General features: G+C 41.3%; 1 protein-coding gene across 4 annotated transcripts in view; it reads right to left on the reverse strand.

Annotated features, from left to right (window-relative positions):
- The window catches only part of GLCCI1 (glucocorticoid induced 1), a gene marked incomplete at its 3' end in the record, with an annotated part of 53562 nt that extends 33169 nt beyond the window's left edge, over positions 1–20393 (reverse strand). For all 4 annotated transcript variants that reach the window (XM_080339171.1, XM_080339172.1, XM_080339173.1 and 1 more), the window contains exons 1-2: positions 19637–20393; positions 138–289 (exon numbers count right to left, since the gene is read on the reverse strand). In XM_080339171.1, coding sequence (XP_080195297.1) covers positions 138–289; positions 19637–20093 — 609 coding nt within the window. In that variant the 5' untranslated portion in view covers positions 20094–20393. The remainder of the gene's footprint in view (positions 1–137; positions 290–19636) is intronic.
- Between the last annotated feature and the right edge of the window lie 1602 nt (positions 20394–21995).

Genomic DNA, 21995 nt, shown 5'->3' on the forward strand with positions numbered 1-21995 from the left:
TTTATTAAAAAATTAAGTGAATCCACATTTCTTTGGAATTAAGTTGAGCTAAGATTCCAGAGCAGGTGATAACAGTATTTATCAGGAAGACATCAATTATACGAAATATCTCTGTTGTCTTGTTTTACAGCTTTTACCTGAGTAGATTTATCTTTCATACATGAAGGGTAGTGTACGTGGGGATCACGTGGCCACTGTCCTGTGAGGTAAGGTCCTGTAATTGTGTCCAAAGAAGAAGTTCGCCTTATGGTACCAGAAGTTCTGATTTGCTGGGATTTTGGCCTGTCCACTGTAGAAAATCAGAACAAAATCAACAAAAAAGTCAGGCTAAATTTGATGTGAAGTGTTAAAAGCTAGCTATGACACACAATGGCAAGAACATGTCAGAAACCTTTGTCTAAATGCCAAGCTGAAAAGAGTGCTATCACATGAAAGCAAATAACATTAGACAAGGGAGAAAAAATACAAAAGGGAAAACTTAACAGTTACAAAAAACAGCACTGAACACAAGCGTTCAGATCTACAAAGAACCAGGCTACTTATGTGATATGTTTTCATCAACCAAAAACATCAAGCAAATTTAAATCCAGTGATGATGCAACTCAGGAAAGTCAGACATACAGAAACAGAAAATATAATGTAGTATCAGTATAGTTTGTTGTTTGTTTTGTTGTTGTTGTTGTTTTGGTTTTTTCTGCCTGCCCGACCTCCCCCCTTTAAGTCAGCTTGCTTAGCTTTCTAAATACTAAAACACAAACAATGACAAAAATTATGATTCTTAGTAAGATGCACATCTGACTTCTTGCTCTCATGTATGCCATTCCATATTATTTGCAAGACCCCAATACAGGCCTTAGGCAAGCTGAAAGCTGCCATGGTTGCCGTCACCCATCACAAAGCCTGCCAGCCCTGACTCCCCTCTGTGTTTCTCTCCCCATACACTTGCATTTTATTTGGAAAGCAGAGACTACGGTGATTCACAAGACTTTTCTTTCGCACAATAGAGCTTTACAGTGTGTTGGATTATCTTGCTTTGTCCTTTAGGCAAAATTACTTCATATACTCGTTTTCTAGACTCTACATAAGCCAATCAGCACCCCATATTACAGCTGCTCTCTATCTTGCTCATCTCAACCACTAGAAGTTTGCGAGCCAGATTAATTTCAATGCAAGTGCATGTTATGCACTGATGCAGCCCACCAAAATTCTCGCTCACCACTCAAAACATGAGAGTGGACCTTCTACCGCATTTCTAAGCCCAAACATGGCCATCAGCCTCCACACACATTTTCTCTTTGTGTATCATCTAGAATTGCTGGATCTCAAAATACAGACTCCACCACTGATGCTTTATATAGCATTAAACACAATTATTAGGGTACAGCTTGCGCTAGTACGGCATGTTTATAGTACAACGTATGTACATGGTAATGTTAAAACAGACCATTCTAGAGAAATGTAGAATTACTGAAACACTTCATGAGCAACTCGTTTTAGGTGAAGAGTTCTAAATAACGTCATGAATTGGAAGCAGGACAGTGTATTATGGTGCCTCTATATTATATAATTGTTTTGACTGCCTTATCTATAAATCAAATCCCTAAAATTTCAAACAGTCCTCATAGGATTATAATTGTGACAAATTAGCATTTTAAGAAATGTTTTTGAACTATTAAACAAGGCCTGAAATCCAAAAAAAGGGTGACAAATTCTAAACGTGAAACCAGTATTTTCATTTGTGCTGAAATACGAGTGTACCTCAAAGGTGCATACCTAACAAAGCATTCGCCCAACCTTCACTGTCATGCTAGGGCACTATGCTACTCTCTCAAGTAGCCTGAGTTTTGAAAATTTCTCCTCGTTAGATACTTGTTACATGCAAAAAACTACCAGAAATTAGTTAAATATGTAAGTAGTTAAGTGTGTTCACATAAACTGGCAAGACAATGTCTGAAGGTGGGGAATAAGAGTTGTGTTTTTTGTAAACTTTACATTTAAAAAGTCTTGCTGCAAAATAAAACAAGAAAACACAAGCCTAAAACACACAAATAATACATATACAACCAGAAAATGAACTAAAGCCTTTGTGTTGTTCTACACTCAGGGGAAATGCAACAGCAATCCCAACATTAAAAACTCACATAATTCCACTATAACTGAATGGAAACACCACCAAAAAAGTTTATACTTTTCCATTATAATCTGGGAAGTCAACTGCAGGACACCACCAAACCTAAAGCCAGGAAGAGGAAAGTTCAAGATGCAGTCTTCTAAGTCCCTGCTACTCCTCAGTATTTCTTTGAATTACAGGAAACTGAGAACACTACTGCTCAACTGCATAAACCAATCCAAGTTAACACTGATTTATTACCAACTCTATTCCATTGCTGTCCGCACTCCTTCCATCTACTTTGAGATGGCATGCACAGATGTGTGAACCCATCCAGTGAAGTGATTCACCGAGTTAAACATACAGAAAACTGAAACACACCCCAAAAAAGTATTAAAAACTGGTCTCCCCAATTACAGGCAGAGTTGGCATAACATAATAGGCAGAAACAACCACAGGAGAGCCAGGAGGAACAATGGGTCTGCAGCAGCGCTGGTCTACTCAACAACAGTGTTGGCTCTGATCCTTTTATGACATAAATCCTTAGATCATTAAGCATGAAATTTGAAGGAACTTCTACAAATTAGCAGTTGACAAACTGTCTTGTACATTAATGTACCTAAACATGACTGGATGCCATGGAGAGCAAAGTTGAACAGGACTACAATAGTGGTGGCTCAGATCAGCTTAAATTGTTTTCTAAATATTAAAACTGCTCTCAGGATTTACTTCTTGTTTTTGCTTTTTTTCTCACCTCACTATAAGTCTAGGTTCTCACTACTCTAGGGAGCTAACTAGAGAACTTTCAATTCTCCCCAGACTTTGATTACCAATGGGATTTTGGGCTACTATTATAAATAGCCTTCTCCAGTCGAAATAACCAAAAAAAAAAGGCAGCAGCAAGTACCATCCACTATCTGCAGCACTTCACAGCTCCTGAAGTCAACCAACAGACTTCAGCATTCAGAAGGGCTTCATCAATATTCAAACATGTCTAAAATTACAGACTGATTTTACCCAAGTTTCAGACTATACCTCATCTGACAGCATCCAAGTGTATGAACAAATTTTACTGCAGTAAGTCAGAACAATTGTCTTCCTCAGTGATGTGAGTGACACTTCACAAGGAACTCAGCTCTACTTCCAGAACAAGTGAACTTAAAGAACGCAGCACTTAAGCAGCATCATGTTACCTTGAAAAGTTAGCTAGACATTACAAAAGTGGGATGTATGCTCATAGGAAGGCAAAATACCTCATGTGTTACTTAAAATATGCCATGAATTTTAGTGGTATGTATTATGGGGCTTTTACTACACATTTCTATTTCTAAATGATGTTACACAAAATGACACAAGGGGCCACCTGAATACTATAGCTTGTGAAATTCAGTGTGATCCTACCTCTGAGCAGGAACCAACTAAAAAAACCTGCATGAAATGATGGTTCTGCGTGCTGCATTGAAAGCCAAAAGAATTCTAGTTATACCACCTAGACTGACTGAAGTTTCCATTTCTCTGCCAGCAAAATGCAATTTAGTAAGAGACTAACACATGACAGCTCTTTTGAAAAGGACATAGGGCTCAAATAAAACCATCTGCTACAGCTCTAAAATGAAGAGATTTCCTTCCCATCCAACACAGAGGCAGCTAACCTGCATGTAATCTCAAAGCCATGTTCACAGTCCATTTTAGCTTAAATAATGCCTTCTGCCATGCGTGCAATAAGGAAAATCACCTGCAGCAGAAGAGCAAGATTGACAGCTAGTACGGGTACCATTATAAAATCTGCTTCAGCTAAATCCAGCAGAGTTCATCTGTCAGCATCTTTTCTCCCCATCTCTCAGCAGTTGGCAGATGCAGTTCAAATCTGGCCAAAACTTTTCCACTCATATCCTCGCATGGATATATCCAGCTTAAAAAGACTAGAACTATCCTAAGAACTTCTCAGATGACACAGATTCCTCTCAAGTAAAAAACATGAAATGAAAATAAGATTCATTCGTCCCTAAAACTATTGTCATCTCACATTACCAATGTCAGCTAACTCCGACACTCTCATGCTTAAAGGTGAGATAACATTCTTGCAGTAATATCTCTTATCTTTTCTTGAAAGTTCATCTATAACTTAAACTGCTTACCCAAGACAGCCAAGTCATGACATCGTGAAATACCAGTACTAAATTCCACAACAGTTTCATGAGATGTGGAGTATTAGCAACTGAACTGAGGAGAAACAACAGGACCCTCTGATTCACCTTCAGAGCTACTAGTAAAATGAGTCTCAAGCTTAGGTCTTATCTGATCCTGAAGAACTTCAGATTTTTCTTAGGAAATTAATATGAACATCAAAACAATTTTGTCCAGATATACTAAAGAGTCTTGAAAGGACTCACATTGATGGATATCCTACTCTGCCTAGGACTCCTTTCAAGAGCCCCAAAGTCAGGGTTCAAGTAGTCTAGTCTGAAGGAGATACAGAAACTAGACCTCGCATTACAAAGGAGTATCTGATAATTTTACAACAATCTACAGAACCAGTAATTCAGAAGTGTCTGTGTGAATGCCTCTTAAATAATGAAGTACATGGGAACACAGCATGGGAAATCAAAGTAGAAACAGAAACATGAATGTTAAGGAATTGTGACTCACAGAGGTACTAAGAGTGATAACCCAAAGCTTCAGTCATGGTGACCACAGCAGCGGCTGCCGATGACTGTGCCACGTGTCTCGTCAAAAGTCCTCTCTCCTGTCACACCTTCTACAAGCATGAAAAGGGGTAGTGCTGCTCTTGCTTGCTTTGGACAATGATTCTTGAGTACTACAACAGTAGACTTACAGATACAATAGGAGGAACAGTCTTGAAGAGTCTGGTCAAGGGGTTTTTTGCCTTTTTATGTTTTAAGCAAGTATATAGTGAAACTGTACTCATTCCTGAATGTCTATTTGATTGACTTCTCCTGTTCCAATTATGTAGGTAGAAGGACAAACTGGTGCACATTTGCAGGATTTCTATGATATTGCGAGGAAAAAGATTGAATAATGGGGATTTAGAGACCACTCAAAAAAAAAAAAAAGGCATTTCAATCTTCATTCTCAAGAAGGCTTTTCTCTTGTAACTGGAGCCAAAATCTCTCAAGAAAAGGATTAACAAGGGATTTGGGGGTCCCTAGAAGTTTTACTCCACAGGACAGATGTATTGGCTAAAAAGACATTTCCAAGTTGCCAGTGACTGACAGACTTGTTTCTGACCCAATCCGCGAACTGGCTGAACGACTGCATTAACAGTTCAGAGTGGAACAGAACAAAGAGGATACTGTTTGCCATGTACTGTTCATGCAAAATAACAAAAATTAGGATTTTAAACAGCAACTTAAGAAAATACAACACCCTAATATGTAATTGAACAGAAAAAATAATAAATCATTGCAGTCTTCCTCTTGTAATTTCAAATTAAAGAGTTTAATCTCTTTAATAGCTTAAAACAAAGCAAAACACTAGCTCTTTCAAACATTTAAAATGCAGTACACTGTTTTGCTACCAAATGGATATTTAGAAGATACAATAAGAGCAGCATTTTAAGTTATCTTTTGATATATCTCTAAAAATACCATACATTCAGCTCCAAAAAAGTTTACGTTCATTGTGCAAACCACATTGGTTTTGATTCAGCTGTAACAACTTCAGAAATTATTCCCAAATTTTTATTTTCAGAAACTGAGACAGAGGATGACTAAAAATGAAAGAGGATGACATTCTGAAGTAACTAAACACACTGATATACTCCATGCTAATTTCTTCTCATTATCCATAACATCAAACCAATAATAATAAAAAAAAGGCACGGAACAGCACCATAATCTAACCAAGCTTAAAACAACCAAACTGAACAAGCAGAAAGTCCACTTTATGAGATGTGAGATCTTTCCAGAGATCCAGGTACATGAATTATGTGCTTTTCTACAGAGGAGGGGAAAAAAAACAAATAAACAAAAAAAAACCCCCACACAAAACCCACAAAACAAACAAACAAAACCAACCAACCAAAAAAAAAAACAACCCACAAAACAAAACAAAAAAAAGGGGGAGGGGAAAAGGGGGGAAATCAGTCTTCCACATAGGCCATTTTACAGTTTGGTACTTAGGGCAAATTCAGTTTTGTACTTGATGAGTCTTATGAGAATTCAAACAGCAAGTCTATCAATACAAGAGGTAGCTTATACTGGGGGTGGTGACAAAAACAAAACAAAACAAACAAAACCCCAGCTTGCTCTTTCATAGGAAAGTTGTAGACAAAGACCCACATAAGGGTTTTGGAAATCAACCATATTGAGTTCTCTTTTATAGCCATGACTAAGCCACCTAAAAAGGGAAGAGGTCTTCTGATTAGTCACTGAATCCAACAGGTAGATCAAGGCATTTTCTTCCATCAAGGAGGTTTTTATGCACGATTCTTCAAGACACAGAGCTCTACTCCCCTCACTGAACAATGCTCAGAGCCAAGATACAGGCACCCTGAGGAAGAGCAACAGATGGATCAATCTGTAGGCATATGAATTTCATTTGACCTACAGCTGACTCAAAATCTTGGTTGTCTATGCATTTATGTTGAAACATCATGTCCCTATTCCACCCAACTACAGGTCAAGCAAAGTGTGACTACACATATCTTTCAGAAGTAAGATTCTGGTCACAGCAAAGCTCCCCTGTTTAAAATCAACATTATCCTTGGAGATCAAGCGTAGAAAGAATGCTCTAATCTCAGTAAGAAAACTAAATAAACTATAAGGAAGAAAGTTTTGGCCCTCTAAAGCTAAGTTATTCTTGTTACAAAGATTACTGCTGGCATGTATAGAACCTGTATACGGAAGACTAATCACTTAAATATCACAAAAGCCTGCTTTGTTCAACAGATGTAACCTACACATTTACACTCCAATAGGGCATCAGGTAGGTAAAACACTCATTTCAAATCCATCAGGTTTTTAAATTTTCCACATTTTTACAATATATTTTTCTGTGTAAGGCTATCACCTCAAACTTATATGCTATGCAAATGCCTAAAGTTTAGTATCATTTAATAAAGTACCTCAAAAATGTTCCTACTTTTAAAAGTTAAAACAAAACTGATTTAGAGCTCAGCAGCAAAGTACTTGGGAAAAAGAGCACATCGAAACACACAACCAGCCATAAACTGTTGTGCACTTCTGCAGCTACAGAGAAGTTTCTTCATTTTAGTTCATTAATGTAGATCTGTCGAATGATAAATTTATCCAATATTGAGAAATGAACCGGGAACCAAAAAGGGCACTAAAGTTGTTTCTTTTCTTCCAGTGTATTAATAATTAAAATATTGAATGAAATTACAATCACATGCAATTAATTCATTAACTAAAGATAACACCACCTTTGTTGAACAGACTTTTTGACTCTGAAGGGTTGTTTTTTTTCATTATAATGATAATACAATTTAACAAAATATGGTAGAAGAGTGAGAGGTTTGTATACCTTTAATTCCACTTTCCATCAAAATGCAGCTAGACATAATCTGAATTTAAAAAAAAAATCCACAAAGAACTTTTATCAATGCATGGCAGGTTATACAATGCCATTGTAATGATCACCAGTGATCAGAGATAGGAAGCATTCCCCCAGCCAGAGCTAAATATACTAAACAAGATTAATACTTTTTTTTTTCTGAAAAAAATACTGAAAAACAGAAATATAAACCCAGGTTAAAACTGATTGCTTAAATAAGGCTGCCCAACTTCACTAATTAAATAATCATCTTTTCATTACCAGTTAAGTCATAGAAACAAGTGACTAGACACAAATAAGGAGCCCAGTTCCCAACTATCACTGACAAAACACACAAACTTAAAACCAGATTACCAACTCAGTCTTACAGCACCTGGGTATTTTGCCCCCACAATTCCTACTGGGAAAAAGCTGCAGCAAGATTATTTTTCGGATGGTTTCGGGCCTGCTTATAGCTTTCCACATAAACATGGACATTGTCAAACCAATCCACCCGTTCATGTCCTATCACTAACTTGCTGTTCTTCCTTCTCACCTCTGTCCCCTTCACTGCTCACATGGACTCAAGAAAAAGCAACTGTATTTTTTTTAATCAGATTATTTTCTTTTATCATCCCGTGGCTGAAACTCAGAACGTAGAGTCCTTCTCTGAGTCTGCTGTGGTTTAATTTTACCTTTCTTAAACTGGGGAGCACCAAAGCTGTGGGCAGGATCACAGATGATGCCTCAGCAGGCCCCTGAGCAGCAGGTTGCTCATTTCTGGAAGACCTGACCTGTGCCCAGTACTACTTCACTCTCTTCATGCTGGCAGTTTAGACATCCCACCACCACACAGCTCCGCTCTCCAGCATTTTTCAAATTGCATGTACCCACCTAGAAGAAAAGATGTGCTGCTCAAGTACAACCTCATACACATGAACCTCCATTTTTTGTTTTTAAATCCCACTTTCAAAAATTATTGTTTCAATTCCCAAGGTCCTTCAAATCTCAGTGCATAATCTTCCAGCATACTAATTAAGCCTCCCAAAATTAATCAACAGTTTCATCATCCTAATTTTAAAATTTGCCTAAGCAGATAAGATCTACTTCCTGACTAGAAAATCAGTTCTCTTATCAAAACCACCATGTTAGCATGACACAATTTGGAAAGTTCATCTTGCACTTTAACATTTCTCCCTGCTTTCCACCATCCTCTAGAATTTATTCGAAGTTTCACCTATGGCTGAAGAGAGACCAAGGATTTCTATACTTTAGAACTGGACTCAAAATTTTTCACATTTTAAAAACATCGGTATGGTATCTGCTATACTTGAGTATCAATTCTCAAATGGTGTCACTTCCTACTCAGGAGATTGCCTTAGAAAGTTGAAGGCAAGTGTGAACTTCTGAGTGAGCTTTTCTAGAACCCTGAAATGGAGATCACTTAATTGACTTTGTGCAAATCTAGGATACGTATTTATCAAAGTCATGGAAATTTCTGATTCCAGATTACCCTCTCCCTTGGGTTTTTATTTTCTTTGTACCTTCCCGAGTTAAAAATCACTGTCCTTATTGAAAACTGATTACTTACACTTCGCTCTGGTAAGGACAAAGCATTGAATAAATACCTGTGCTATTTCCTTTGAGATTTTCACCGCTGTTCCTTGGAGCTGATTTTGAAGCCAGATATTCCACCAAATCAATCTCAGGTCATCCTAATCTCTTTTTTCTTGGTACAGAATGGCTGCAACTCCTTTTTCCTTATTTTTCTATTTGTGTGTTTATACTGTTGGTCTTAAAGTGTGCAAAGACCAAGACTGATTTTTAACAATTCTCAGCTAAGATACACTTCTTGATTAATAACATGACATTGTTTTCTCAGTTCTTCCTGCTGTTTCTTGCAGGATCTCCACTTTTTCCTAGCAGCCTTTAGAAGATAAGTGACCATGCAATCGGATGCTTGAGTTTTTCCAACGTTTCAAAGATTCCAATACTTCTAATATTTTTTATCAAAACAGATTCTCTTCAGATTTTCAACTATTTCCTACCTGAAAATTCACTCCAGACTTAACAAATTATTTAGAATTTACTTCTGTGTAAGATTTGTTTGTTTTGCTGCATTTGCATGTAAAAAGGCCTTGCTGTAGAAAACATCTCCAAACATTCACTGTATATATAGTGCCAGCACACCCTGCTTCTCCCAGATCTTGTCAGACCTCCTATCTTCAATGTGGTCAAGATGAGATTCTACTACAATTTTCACAATCAAAAGATTGCCCCACATACTCCAACTTCATATTAAAGTCTACATGCACCACTAAATAAAATAGAGAGACTCCAATCATCTTAACAGACTAGATCCTTCTTTGGAAAAAAATAAGGCAAATGCATACAACAATTTCACAAAATTGGTATTTTATACAATATACAGACTGCACACTTCAATACAAAACTCTGTTTGAATGTATGACTAGCTCTGTTCCTACAGTAATGCCCAAAGGTTATCTGGATCTTCTGTGCAGACAACTTGTTGGATATGCATCTTGTGTCATATCACATATGAAGACTACTGACACTTCTTTGAATGAACACTTCTCAAATACGCATTACTTTTAGAACATGCATGACTTAATTACATTTTTGCCCATGAGATATTTTTCTCTTCCAGATTACAATTCTCTCTTGTTCCTCTTGAAAAGAACATGAAGTATTTAAAATGTATTTTATGATTTCTTTGTGGGGGAAGAAAACACTACAAAGGTCATTACTCAGGGCAGGGTATCAGATACAACAAAGGAGACACTGAAGGTCAAATACCAGAGAAATCAGAGTATGAAAGAAAGTATGTGTAAGGGTATTCCACTATCAATTGCCACAATTAAGCAAACACAGTGATCAGTTAAGAATGAAAATTTTAAGACCTTGAACTGAAACCTACTTCTGTGAATACAGCTTCTCCTGTAACCTGGAAATGTCCCAACTAATGTGTAAACCTAAGTCTTACTCTGCATTCTTCAGCATTTAACTGATATTCTTAGAGTCACACTGTTCAAAGTCTGTTCTGGGACCCTTGGCATAAATCTAGGTTTAATTTTTAGTGTGCAAGCCAACTCTCCATTACTTTGAAAACAGAAAATAAAGGTATCACATATAACAGGAAGACTTTACATAACATAAGGCATACTGGATATGGAGGTGCAACACCTAGCTGCAGACAGTCAACACTGCAAAGCCACTTGGGTTTTGCAATGTACTTTCCAGGGTTCCAGACTCCCGTAAGACTGATAAACTGACACGTGGCGCTGAATTTAAGCTGATTCCATGTGCGAGACCTGTACCCACCAAACCTTTCCAGAGCACAATGGCACCACAGCTATACCTGCTATATCATCAGCCTCTTCTAGTCCTACCAGGCCAATGAGCTCTGCCGTGATGTGCAGAAGGAGTGGTACTGAGACCACAGTAATTTCCTACGGAGACCCATAGGCCTTGTAGAGCCACTCACTGGTCCCTCCATGCTGTGTCTCAGTGGCCCAAGTTCTGGTAACACAGTTCAAAATTTTCCAAGGTTTATCCACTAACATTTCTGATCTGTCACGCATAGAGTGCTCCATCTAATGAAAGCACCTGTACTGTTAGTCTCAGAAGCTGTATGTTCACAAACCCAGGCGTTTATATCTGTACTTAGGTGACACGCTCCCAAATAGTCAGTGGTCAACTGCATGTCATACTTTGAAGAAGTGGGCTTTGTATTTATGGTGTAATCTCTGCAAACTAGGATTAATAGAATTAGATAGTAATGGAGCACTGAATAACCAGAATTTGTTGTTTTCTGGTAAGAACACATTATTTCCAAGTCATGGTTTGGCTTCCAAATGCTGACAGATGTCAACAAATTACTAACATTTTTAATTTTTTTAGTACTGCAGTCTAAGCACCTATACTGTTTAGTGTTTTTTTTCTGACCATGATGCCTTTAAAAAAGATGTAGATATACAGGTAACCCAGCTAGCCAACCTTCACAAAGCATTTCTATCAGAACTCCAGTAGGCACTGTACACTGAAACATCACAGATTAGAAAGTACAGGATATAGCAATACCCATTTTGCCATACGTTTAATTGGTTCACAATCAAATAGTTACTGTTACAGAAAATATTTCTAAAAGACAGATTTATACTTACTAAAACAATATTAGAATTCATTCAGCTACAAAAATGAGTTTCAAGTTTGCAGTATGAACACCAGTGATCTTGGAATGATCAGTCAAGCCAACTGGATATTAGTGTTAATTCCCGAAATTCAGAAGTGTCATTGCTTAATGACTGGTGGTGAGAATATGAGAAAGACAGATTAAGCTAACCTTGTTCAAACAGGCGACTTGCACTGTTCAAGAAACGGGACACTTAAATTATTATTCCAGTTTAGACTATATTTCGAGACACAGTGAGAAGAAAATATGCTATAGTAGATTTTAAATTATTCAAAAATCATGATAGAACTACTATCATATCCTTCTTAGTCACCACTCTTACGAGCAAAACACAAGACACATTCTTCCTAAAGAGGAAACAAACAGTGTCGTTTGGGTAAAATTAGTTTCAGGTTGTGCAAAACAACTGCATATAAGAACCAGTGTTGTTAATCACTCATTTGTATTTGATTCAGAGACTAACAACCATTGCAAACTTGACATTAGCAACAGTGAAAGTTAAATCCTTATAAACACGAGTGTCTGTCATGATTTATTGTTAGGGCTCATACAACACTAAATAAAAAGGTCAAGCCAATACAGTATCTTGCACTAAGGTTTCAAAACTCAAGCTCATAACATTTTATAACCTAGTGGGAAGTATATACTGTTTCCAAAGCATAAATATGACGGAATCATAGAATGTTAGGGATTGGAAGGGACCTCGAAAGATCATCTAGTCCAGTCCCCCCGCTGGAGCAGGAGCACCTAGATGAGGTTACACAGGAAGGCGTCCAGGCGGGTTTTGAAGCGCCCAGGCAGGTTTTGAAGTATGTATTGTAGAAAACTAATTACAAGAGCTACCACTACAAAAAATGAAAACTTTCCAGCAAAAACCATCTTCCAGTGACTCAACACCAACTGGTTAGGTTAATCCCTCTTTACAAATTGTTTGTGCAGAAAACATATTGCTTAAGTGAAGACACCCACACCTTCTGGGTTTTCCCCCCCATTAGAGAAATCCAATCTGTTTTTAACAGGGTGATAGTCAATAGTTTGGTAGGATGCAGCAGCAGCAGCTAATAAGAAGTTGTGCAGATACCAAAGAGCAGGGAAGGTGCAGAAGAGACACAACAGGACCTGGGCAGAGGCAGTGTGACAAGGCCAGAGGGCACCACTTGGCTCAGCTGGGCTGCCTGCTCCAGCATAAGCTCTCAGGAGCTACATGCCCTCTTCTGTCCTACTAGCAACAAAGACGTAGTCTGAACAGAGTCATCACTAGATGGTCCAAGTGGACCACATCAGGGAACAGCTCTGGTCCTAAGTCCATATTCACACAGCTGGGAAAGCAGAAAAGGGTTCCCTAGAGAACGTGTATTTCAGTTTCAACCATGGGTGAGATCCCAGCTTCAGAAAAACAGGGGCTGGAGAGACTGACTGGCCATTCAAAAGGACTGATATTACACACTGTATCACGATGCTTTGTGCAGTAGCATACTACACAAGTCTCCCTTTCAGTACCCATCAGCTATTTTCAAGCTTTGCTTTAGGATCTAATTTCTGATTCAAAAATAGTAATAATACAAATTAATCGTGGTGAACTTCAGGGTCAAATCAGGAGGGGAAAAATTAAAGGATAACTGAAGAACAATCTAATTTGGGAGAAGTAAATACACACTCAAAATGTAAGAATTAAATTATTAAGTACAACCACCTATTTTCCTTCAATCTATTCTCTGATTCTCTTCATTTTGTAATTACCCACACCTTAAAAATGGTGACATGAAGGAAAAGGGGATAATCTGAGGCTGAAAAGCTCCTGAGGATGCATCCATTCTAATGATGGGATGTAAATATTATTTTACTTATCTGAAAATGCCCTAAGCCATTGTTTAGGCATTACGGGTTTACAAAGGAAGTGCCACTGAGAGAACTCAATGCATTTAAATATTAACATTAAAACAAGATTATAGTCATTAACACAGTTAACTACCTCAAGACCTGAGGAAAATTTTCCAGTTAAGTATCTTTACTACAAGGTCTTTTTTTTTTCCTCAATACAAGATACTTATCAAAAAATGCAAGGCAATGTTTAAGCTCGTTAATATTAACAACTTTGCTTGAACATATGCTAAAACCATGAAGAACTAACTATTGTGTCACATGTTGGCAATGCTTTTCTCTACTGAAGATATTGCCAACCTATTTATACAGGAACTTTCACTTTTCACTATGGAAACAACAAACCTCAACTATTACCTTATTCAGATGATTACTCAACTGATGAAGTCTCATTAAAAAAAGTACTTCAAATATTCACTTGAACTGAAACACTGAGGAGCATATACTTAATTTCCAAGAGGTTTTGCATTGTTACAACTGCAGTTTTCAAGTCCAGTTTGAATTGAAACTTCAGAATTGCTGCATCAGTTATTTTTTTATGATAGTATCTATAGTAGTAGCATAAACTCCATTTTAAAAATAACTAGCTTACCACTGTGAATTTTAGCAATATGGCCAAGCTCAACAACTCATTATGTGCCAGCCTATACTTGGCAAACATTGACTTTTTTCGTAAGATTCTGCAATACATTCACTTGATCTACTCTCCCCGCATTTTAAGACAGATTTCAAGAACCTCCGTTTACTCCATCATCATGGGAAAGAGAAGGACAAAACACAGGAACGATGAATTTCAGAAAGCAAATTTCACTATTAGCCAGTGTTTTGCTATGCATTAATATTGGCAAGTAACTTCAGTTTGGCCAAATGTAACATTCTAATACTTGCTTATATCCAAAGAATAGGAACTAAAGGTCAGGTAGTGGTTTTATATATATGTGTGCGTGTGTGTGTATATATGTGTATATATATATACACATATATACACACACTACATATACAAGTTATTTCTCCATGGGACAGGGAAGTGCTTCTTTAATAGCTAATGCCTTGCTATGATATCATTCAAGTTCAATAGAGAAAATACCATTCTATTTTTCTCTCCTGCATTTTTTTAACACCTGAAAGAATCTCAATTAGTTTGTCTTATGAAACACATTTATTAAGGACATATAATACACTATTGTCATATAAGTTATGTTACAATATTTTACTAAAAAGCCTTTGAGTTCAAAACAACTGGTTCAGATTTAGCCAGTGTCTTTTATTTCACCATCTTATATTTCAATGAAAGCTATTTTGGGAAGAGAGAGGGACAAAGCTGGAGCAAAACTGGTTTTGCCATACAATTATGGGAATACTGCTATTATTCAGGCATCAGGAAATAGGAAGCGTCACAAAAATTACTTCCTTACCTACATTTGTTAGAAATAAATGAAAGATCTTCTTGATCTCTAGTATAAACGCTTATGATGCCAAAATACTAGATGGCTTGAATCCAGGATATTAAAATAGTCCTGCCTTTTGAAGTCTGATTTTTTTTTTAAATGCTGATATCCCTTACAAGTCTAGAGATCAGCAATATTGTCTGTCTTACTCCACTCCTCACTCCACTCGCGTAACAGATATACACACTTATTACTCAGAATCGAGCTACGCAGTTGTTTTGCGTATTTTTAAATTCCTTTCTCCTACTAATGTTGGCACTGCTTCAGGAGTTATTTTGGGAAGCAAAAGATATTGGGAACCCTTTACAGCCAAATTGATTATAATATTTGTCAGATGTCTTTAAAACTAACCTTTGCCTCCAAAATTTGATATGGAAAAAGATTCATATTATCAACAGTGTTAAGTGAAAGTTAGAAAAATATGAAGCATAATATTACAGTGCCACCAGAGTTAACAGTAAACAAATCAAAGCATGTGATGAAAGAAATAGTGGGCCTGAATCATACAGAACTCATTTACGCCCTCCTTGCATACAAAACATCACATACCAAGTGAAGAAACAAACTAACAGGAAACCCACTCTTATATTTATACCAGCTACTTTACATAATAACAGAAACTACTGATTTTATCCAGGTAAGAAAGAAAACAACCTGCTTTTTTTCTGTAAAACGTAAGTGCTCACAAGCAAGCAATGTGTTTTGCTTGACCAGTTCAAGGGATTTTTTTCATTATTATTGAAATGTTCTTTGTCGTAAACCTGGCAGCTTCACATTCTGTTGGCGTTACACTTACGCAACCAGAGATGTATCAGATATATTCCCTCTAAGAAAACCATGTGTTGTTACATTCAGCCAGACACTTTTTGCATTGACAACTCTCCAAAACATGAATAAGAGGCTATGAAAACGTATCTACTAGTAAGCAACAAACATGCTTAAGAAAACACAACAGAAGACTCACACTTCTGCAATATCAGAAGTTTTTTCGCCCTTTTTTAGCACCTTGAAATTAGTACATAGCATTCATGACTTCCCATCCATTCAGTATCAGTAGGAATCAAATATGAGTACAGGCATTGATGCTTTCTTAAGAACTACAAAGCCCCAAATTTGCTTAAATATCATCAAATTCTTAAAGTTTCAGTTCTAAACACACAGCGGTTTGCTGCAGAACAAACATTTACAGCGCCCTAGAAGGAAGGGAACGAAAAGATGATGACGGAAGAAGAAACAGAGCACGCTGCTTTCATTCATGTAGCAGTGATGTCAGTGTCTGCAATGGTAGTTGCTCTGACCTGTAGAGGCTCAAAGCTGATTCCTGTTTTCACAGAAATCTCCTTTATAGAAAGAACCTCTGGCAAATCACTAAAATGCCCACAACAAAACAGCTTAGTAGGATAGTCAGTTCAAGAAACCTAAACTGGAAAAGGTTGAAAGGAGGTAGGGAAAGGGCAGGTGTCTCAAGAAGAGAAAAACATCTATCAGAATCATAAGCAGTCTCCATCATGAGCATATTCACGGAACAATCCAAGTCAGGCTGCCAAGCCAAAAACAAACAGATCTGCACTGGTGAGGAAAACAACAGGATTATACACAGAACCTAAGCTCGCATTTTACAGCTGAGTGAAATGGTTTTGAAAAACTAAAAAACAAAAACCAAAACTTAATCAAGTTGCTTCCCCAAGACTTGCATACTGATAACTATAAATAGCTGGAGTAGCACATTGTTTAACAAACTGCTGCAAGATGGTCTGTGTTTGAAAACAGAACATTTTTTTCTTCCAAGTCCTCCATTATTACTGCAGCAGTCCTCTGGTTCAGCAATCAATTTTCTCTATACTACTACCACACTAAAGACTACAAACATCATCTTTAGCATCCATATATCACATCCTAAAATGGTAAGAATGAGCAGAGAAACAAAGACAAAATCCTGCCTCACAGCAAGCAATTATATTCCAGATTGTGTAAAAACAGCTCTAGATTTTGGGGGGCTTTTTGGTAACCTTGTTTCATTTGCAAGACCACAGAAATAGGAAGTCTTATTACCCTCGCCTGCTAGAAAATGGTGCCTGTATTTCGGCAAAATAAAGCTGTTGACGTGTGCAACTGTGGTCATTATTAGGGCGATCACGTTGTTTTCATTCATTCATTCAGGATTTGCTAGAGGATGTCAGCTTCTGCAGCAGCAGCTGGCTTGACCTGGAGGATGGGGAACAAATTCCTCGCAGCGCATACAGATTACAGGGTGCATTTCTTGACGGACCATTTATGACTTTATACATCACACTCACTAAAGTGAATCAAGCCATATACGCTGCTAACGTAGTTCACTGTGAGGCAAGCTCCAACAAGTCCAATGACGGAAAAGTCACTACTAATTTATAGTCTGATTTATTAAGGCTAAAATAGCCCACAGATGAAGACAACTGAAACCACTTTCTAAAATTAAGATTCCCCCTCCAATAAAAAATTCATACGTAATAATGAAATACTTCTCAGCTTTTCAGTGTTTTTCCATGCTTGCAGGTAACTGCTCACATTCTTCCCTCTCTGGTACACCTTAAGCGTAGACCTTTAATACACTGCACCACTACAATGTTTTCCTCTGGGTTCCCACAATTAAATAATTTACAGTATTAATCATCAGCACTACCGCTATCCATATGCACCAACTTTTTTATCTAGTTTCTCATTAGCATTCTCCAAATGTTAAAGGAGGGGAAAAATGAAATCTACATTTAGTATTTCATACAGTTGGAAAAATATGATCTTTAAAATTTTAAACAGAGCTTGAATGAAGCAAAACCACTGAAGCCCAGTTCCATTTTCAAGCATGCAAAAACTTCTGCATAAATAGATGATGTTTTGGAGAATAAGTTATGAAGTATCTCTGATCAGACTATAACACAACAAATTTGGTCATCTGCATAAGCACAAGTACTGTATAAGGTAAATTATCTTCATGCGTAACTGGCAGTGACGTTTTGCTCATTTGCAAAATGTTGCCCATGTCCTAGGACTGTTCTGATCACAGAGATTTGCCAAAGTTACACATATTACTGATTGCAAGGTTTTACTACACATTAAAACTGAAAGTGGGGGTGGGGAGAAGGTAGCAAATTCCACTGCTACAAAACACGTTGGCAAGCAACACAGACCACAATTTGCCACAGAAATGAAACACAGCAAGACTTAAGGAAGGGACAGAACAAGTGAGGGGTATTGAACCACATAAAACGTTTCCAGAAAGAGATGATGTGCGATACCTGATAGCTACAGCAGGATAACATAAAAAGTGCATTTAGTCTGATTCATTCAACTGCTACAGTGATGGGGGAAGGGGGGAGGGAGGGGGAGGTAAGATGGCCACTGCCACTTTAACACGTTCAATAATTTAACAGACAACCTGACGCAGGTTAAGTTGGACTTGCTGGGAATCAATTTTAAATTTTAAACTTTACAGGCCTATTTTGGCTACATTGGGTTTGGTTTTGGGTTTGTTGGTTTTTGTTTGGGTTTTGTTTTTTTTTTTAGAGTCTCAAGGATTCAGTATTAAATATTACAAGAACACAGACTGTATTATTTGTTTTTAAGCATCTCAACGTGGGAATTTCCTTCCTGTTCTAGAGTCTGTGTTTGGAAACATTACATGTTTAAACTTAAGATATTATAGAAATGTAAGCCTCTAAGAAACCAAGCTCTGCAGAAAGGAAGCCCGTTTGAGGCTCGGTTTTAACACACAGTTAAGAACTTGCTTGTGACACCCCAGATATACATCTAAACCATTAACAACCCGTACTAATAAAATTACACCTGTAGACAGGGAAGTGGGTTAATTTTAGCCTCGTCCCTCTGTTGCACACACCCACTTGCACAGCCCGTGCGCAGTGGCAGGAGGGAGCGGGAGCGCTGCCGCTGGACCCCCGGCCGCTCCCCTCCGCAGCGGGGCCGGGCTGGGCCGGGAGCCGGCGGGGGTGTCGGGCTCGCCCCCGCCCCGCAGGGAAGCACTGCGGCCGGTGCTGGCAGGCGGCGCGGGGGCAGGACCGGGCTGTTTTTCCCAAGCTGGATCTCCACCTCGCCCGAGGAGGAGGATGACATTTAAGGGCTCGCCCCCCCCCCCCGGGGCGGGGAGGCGGCGGTACGAGGTGCTTTCCGCCGCTCCACTGCCCTCCCGGCAGGGCAAACGCAGCCACGGCACCTGCCCCGCTCCCTTGCTGGGGGTGTTTTAAGGCTCACCCTCACCTCCCCCCGCCCCGCTCTCTGAGACTCGAGGGGCTGCTCTTGCCGGGCCGGCACCCCCCGGGGCTCCCACCCCCGCTGGCCCGGGGAGAGGACAGGGCGTAACCCACACCGGGGAGCTGGGGAGGGGAGGACCGGCGGTGCCCGGGGGCAGGTCGGCCCTCGCCCGGCCAGCACTCCCGGGGGCCAGGGAAGCGGGAAGCCGGCTTTGTCCCGGTGCTTTACCTCTGTACACGGGGGAGCTGGGGCTCCGTCTCTCAGGTGAGCTGCTCCTCCTGCTGCCGCCGCCGCTCTCCGGCGAGCGCCGCTGCCTGCCCTTCACCCTGCCCGGCTCCGCCGCGCCGCCTCCCACCGCCAACGGCGGCGTCGCGCTGGGTGGCGGGGGGCTGCCTCCGCCGCGACCCCCGCCACCGCCCCCCAGACCGGTATTGCTGCCCACCGAGGCAGAGAGGGACCGTGTCGGGCTGTGCTGGTTGCCCCGCAGGAGCTGGTACGGGACGGTCGCTCGGATGGGCTGGAGCAGCCGGCTGGTCCCCGCCGCGCCTCCCCCGGCGCCGTTACCGGGGCCCCCGGCCGTTCCGCCGCCGGCAGTGGGGGACCCAGCGGCCCCGCGCCTCATCCTCTGCGGCGGGGGCTGGTGGTGGGACGGGGGGGTCTGCGAGGAGCTGGACGAGGACGACATGGCGGGGATACGCGGGACCCAGCGGGTCACTCACTCCGGCGGCTGCGGTGGGACCGAGCTCGGCCCCCGGCGCCCCGCATGCACCGGCCGCGGCGGGAGAAGGAGGAGGAAGGGCGGAGGAAGGAGGGAGGAGGCGGGGCAGGACGGGACAAGCGCTTCACGGCCCAAGGGAGTCTCCGCGCCGCCTGCCCAGCTGCCCCCGGCGCTTCCTATCGGCGACGGCGGCTGCTCCCAGGCCAGGCTCCGGCCATCGCTGCCCGCCCCAGCGTCGTGGGCACCGGGGGCGCTGCCGAGCCCCGCAGCCGCTCACATCGTACAGCGCTGCCGGCTCGGAGAGGTCGGCGGCGGGGTGCGATGAGGGTGCACGCAGCCGGAGGGGGTGAGATGGAGAAGGGGGGAGGCGCTCGCAGCTTGCTCTTGCCCCCGCCAGCGCCGGGGAGCCGCGGCCAGTACCATCCGCACTCCGCGCCGCCCTGCCTCCGAATGGCAACGCGCAACCCCGACGCCCGGCCGCGACGGGCAGGGGCGGCAGGCACGCGCGCCCATTGGGCGCCGCCGCCGCGACAGCTCGGGTTCCATTGCCCAGCGGTGCCGTCGCTCTCTGTTCTCAACCAATGCGAGGGCGGCGCAGCGCGGCGGGGCGGGCCAGGCGACGGGGGAGGCGGGCGGAGGGAAGTGGGATGTGGCAGCCGCGGGAGGGGCGGGGCAGCGCTGGCGGGGCGGGAGGGGGCGCGCGGGTCTCCCCGGCGGCACGTGGCGCGGGCGCCCCGCGGAGGCGGCGGAGCGGGGCGGGGGGCGGGGCCCGATCGCTGGCGTCCAGATCCCTGGGAAGCGGCCGGGCCGGGACCTCCGGGACCATCGAGCTCTTCCCTCAGGGCAACGGGTGGTTTCTGCCTCCGCCCGGGCCGTTCCGCACAGGGGTGCGCAAGCGGCCGGTAAAGATGGCCTCCTCCGCAGGTTCCCGGGGGAGGCGCTGCGGTGGGATGCCGGAGCCCGCGGAGTGTATTGGGGAGGAGTGTGAGGGGAGGGCAGCAGCCCCCGGGGCTGTTCGGTGAGGTACTGAGGTGCGCTCTGGAGTTAAAGTTGACTGTGGGAAGATGCTGATTCAGTGCGAACTAACGAGGGTGGGGGCTCCGAACCAAGCCCCGCGGTACCCCCGGTGCCAGGAGACCCCACCCACTTCCTCCGCTCCCGTGCACGCAAAGCTCGGAAATCGAGTCGGAGCTACCTGCCATTGAGTGTATTCTCATCCATCACTCGTGACTGTCAAGCCTTTACAATGATTTTACTAAAAGATCAAGATGTTCTTCAAATTCTATTTCATCATTTCATATAAGTGTATATGGAATTTGTAGGACTTCAGCGAATGTCGAGAGGAAAATAAAAAGTTTTACAGTGATACTAAGAAAAGTACTTTTCTTCTAGGAGAAGGAGCTCCCACTAGATGAACTGGTAACATGAGACAATGGGACAGAAATAAAGATGAGTAGCTTAGTAGCTAAGAAAATAAATGTCTGTAAGATCCAAAAGATAAGTTGAGCTGAGTCCGTCACAAGAGAAGTGTTTATGTTGGATCTGGACAAATAGGGTGCTAATGGAGGTGAAGGAAAAATGCAGTGAGTTTTGCTTTGTGGAGGAAGTGTGATGGCCTCTCAGATTCAGAGTGCGGGCTGTAAGGGAACAAAAAGGACATAGAATATAGATAGAAGTAGAATGGCTCAGGTATAACAAGCTATATATTCTACTGTGTAAGATACTGCCTTTTAGTCAATCAGTAATCAAGCAGAAGTGTCACAGAATTTAACTATATCCCTTGTACTCTTTTTTATTATATGAGAAACAATCATGATTTTCTTGTAGCACACTGCAGGTTTCTACACTTTATACTTCTAAAGCTGTCTG

This window comes from Nesoenas mayeri (genome assembly GCF_963082525.1).
Source record: "Nesoenas mayeri genome assembly, chromosome: 2".
Taxonomy (NCBI): Eukaryota; Metazoa; Chordata; class Aves; order Columbiformes; family Columbidae; genus Nesoenas; species Nesoenas mayeri.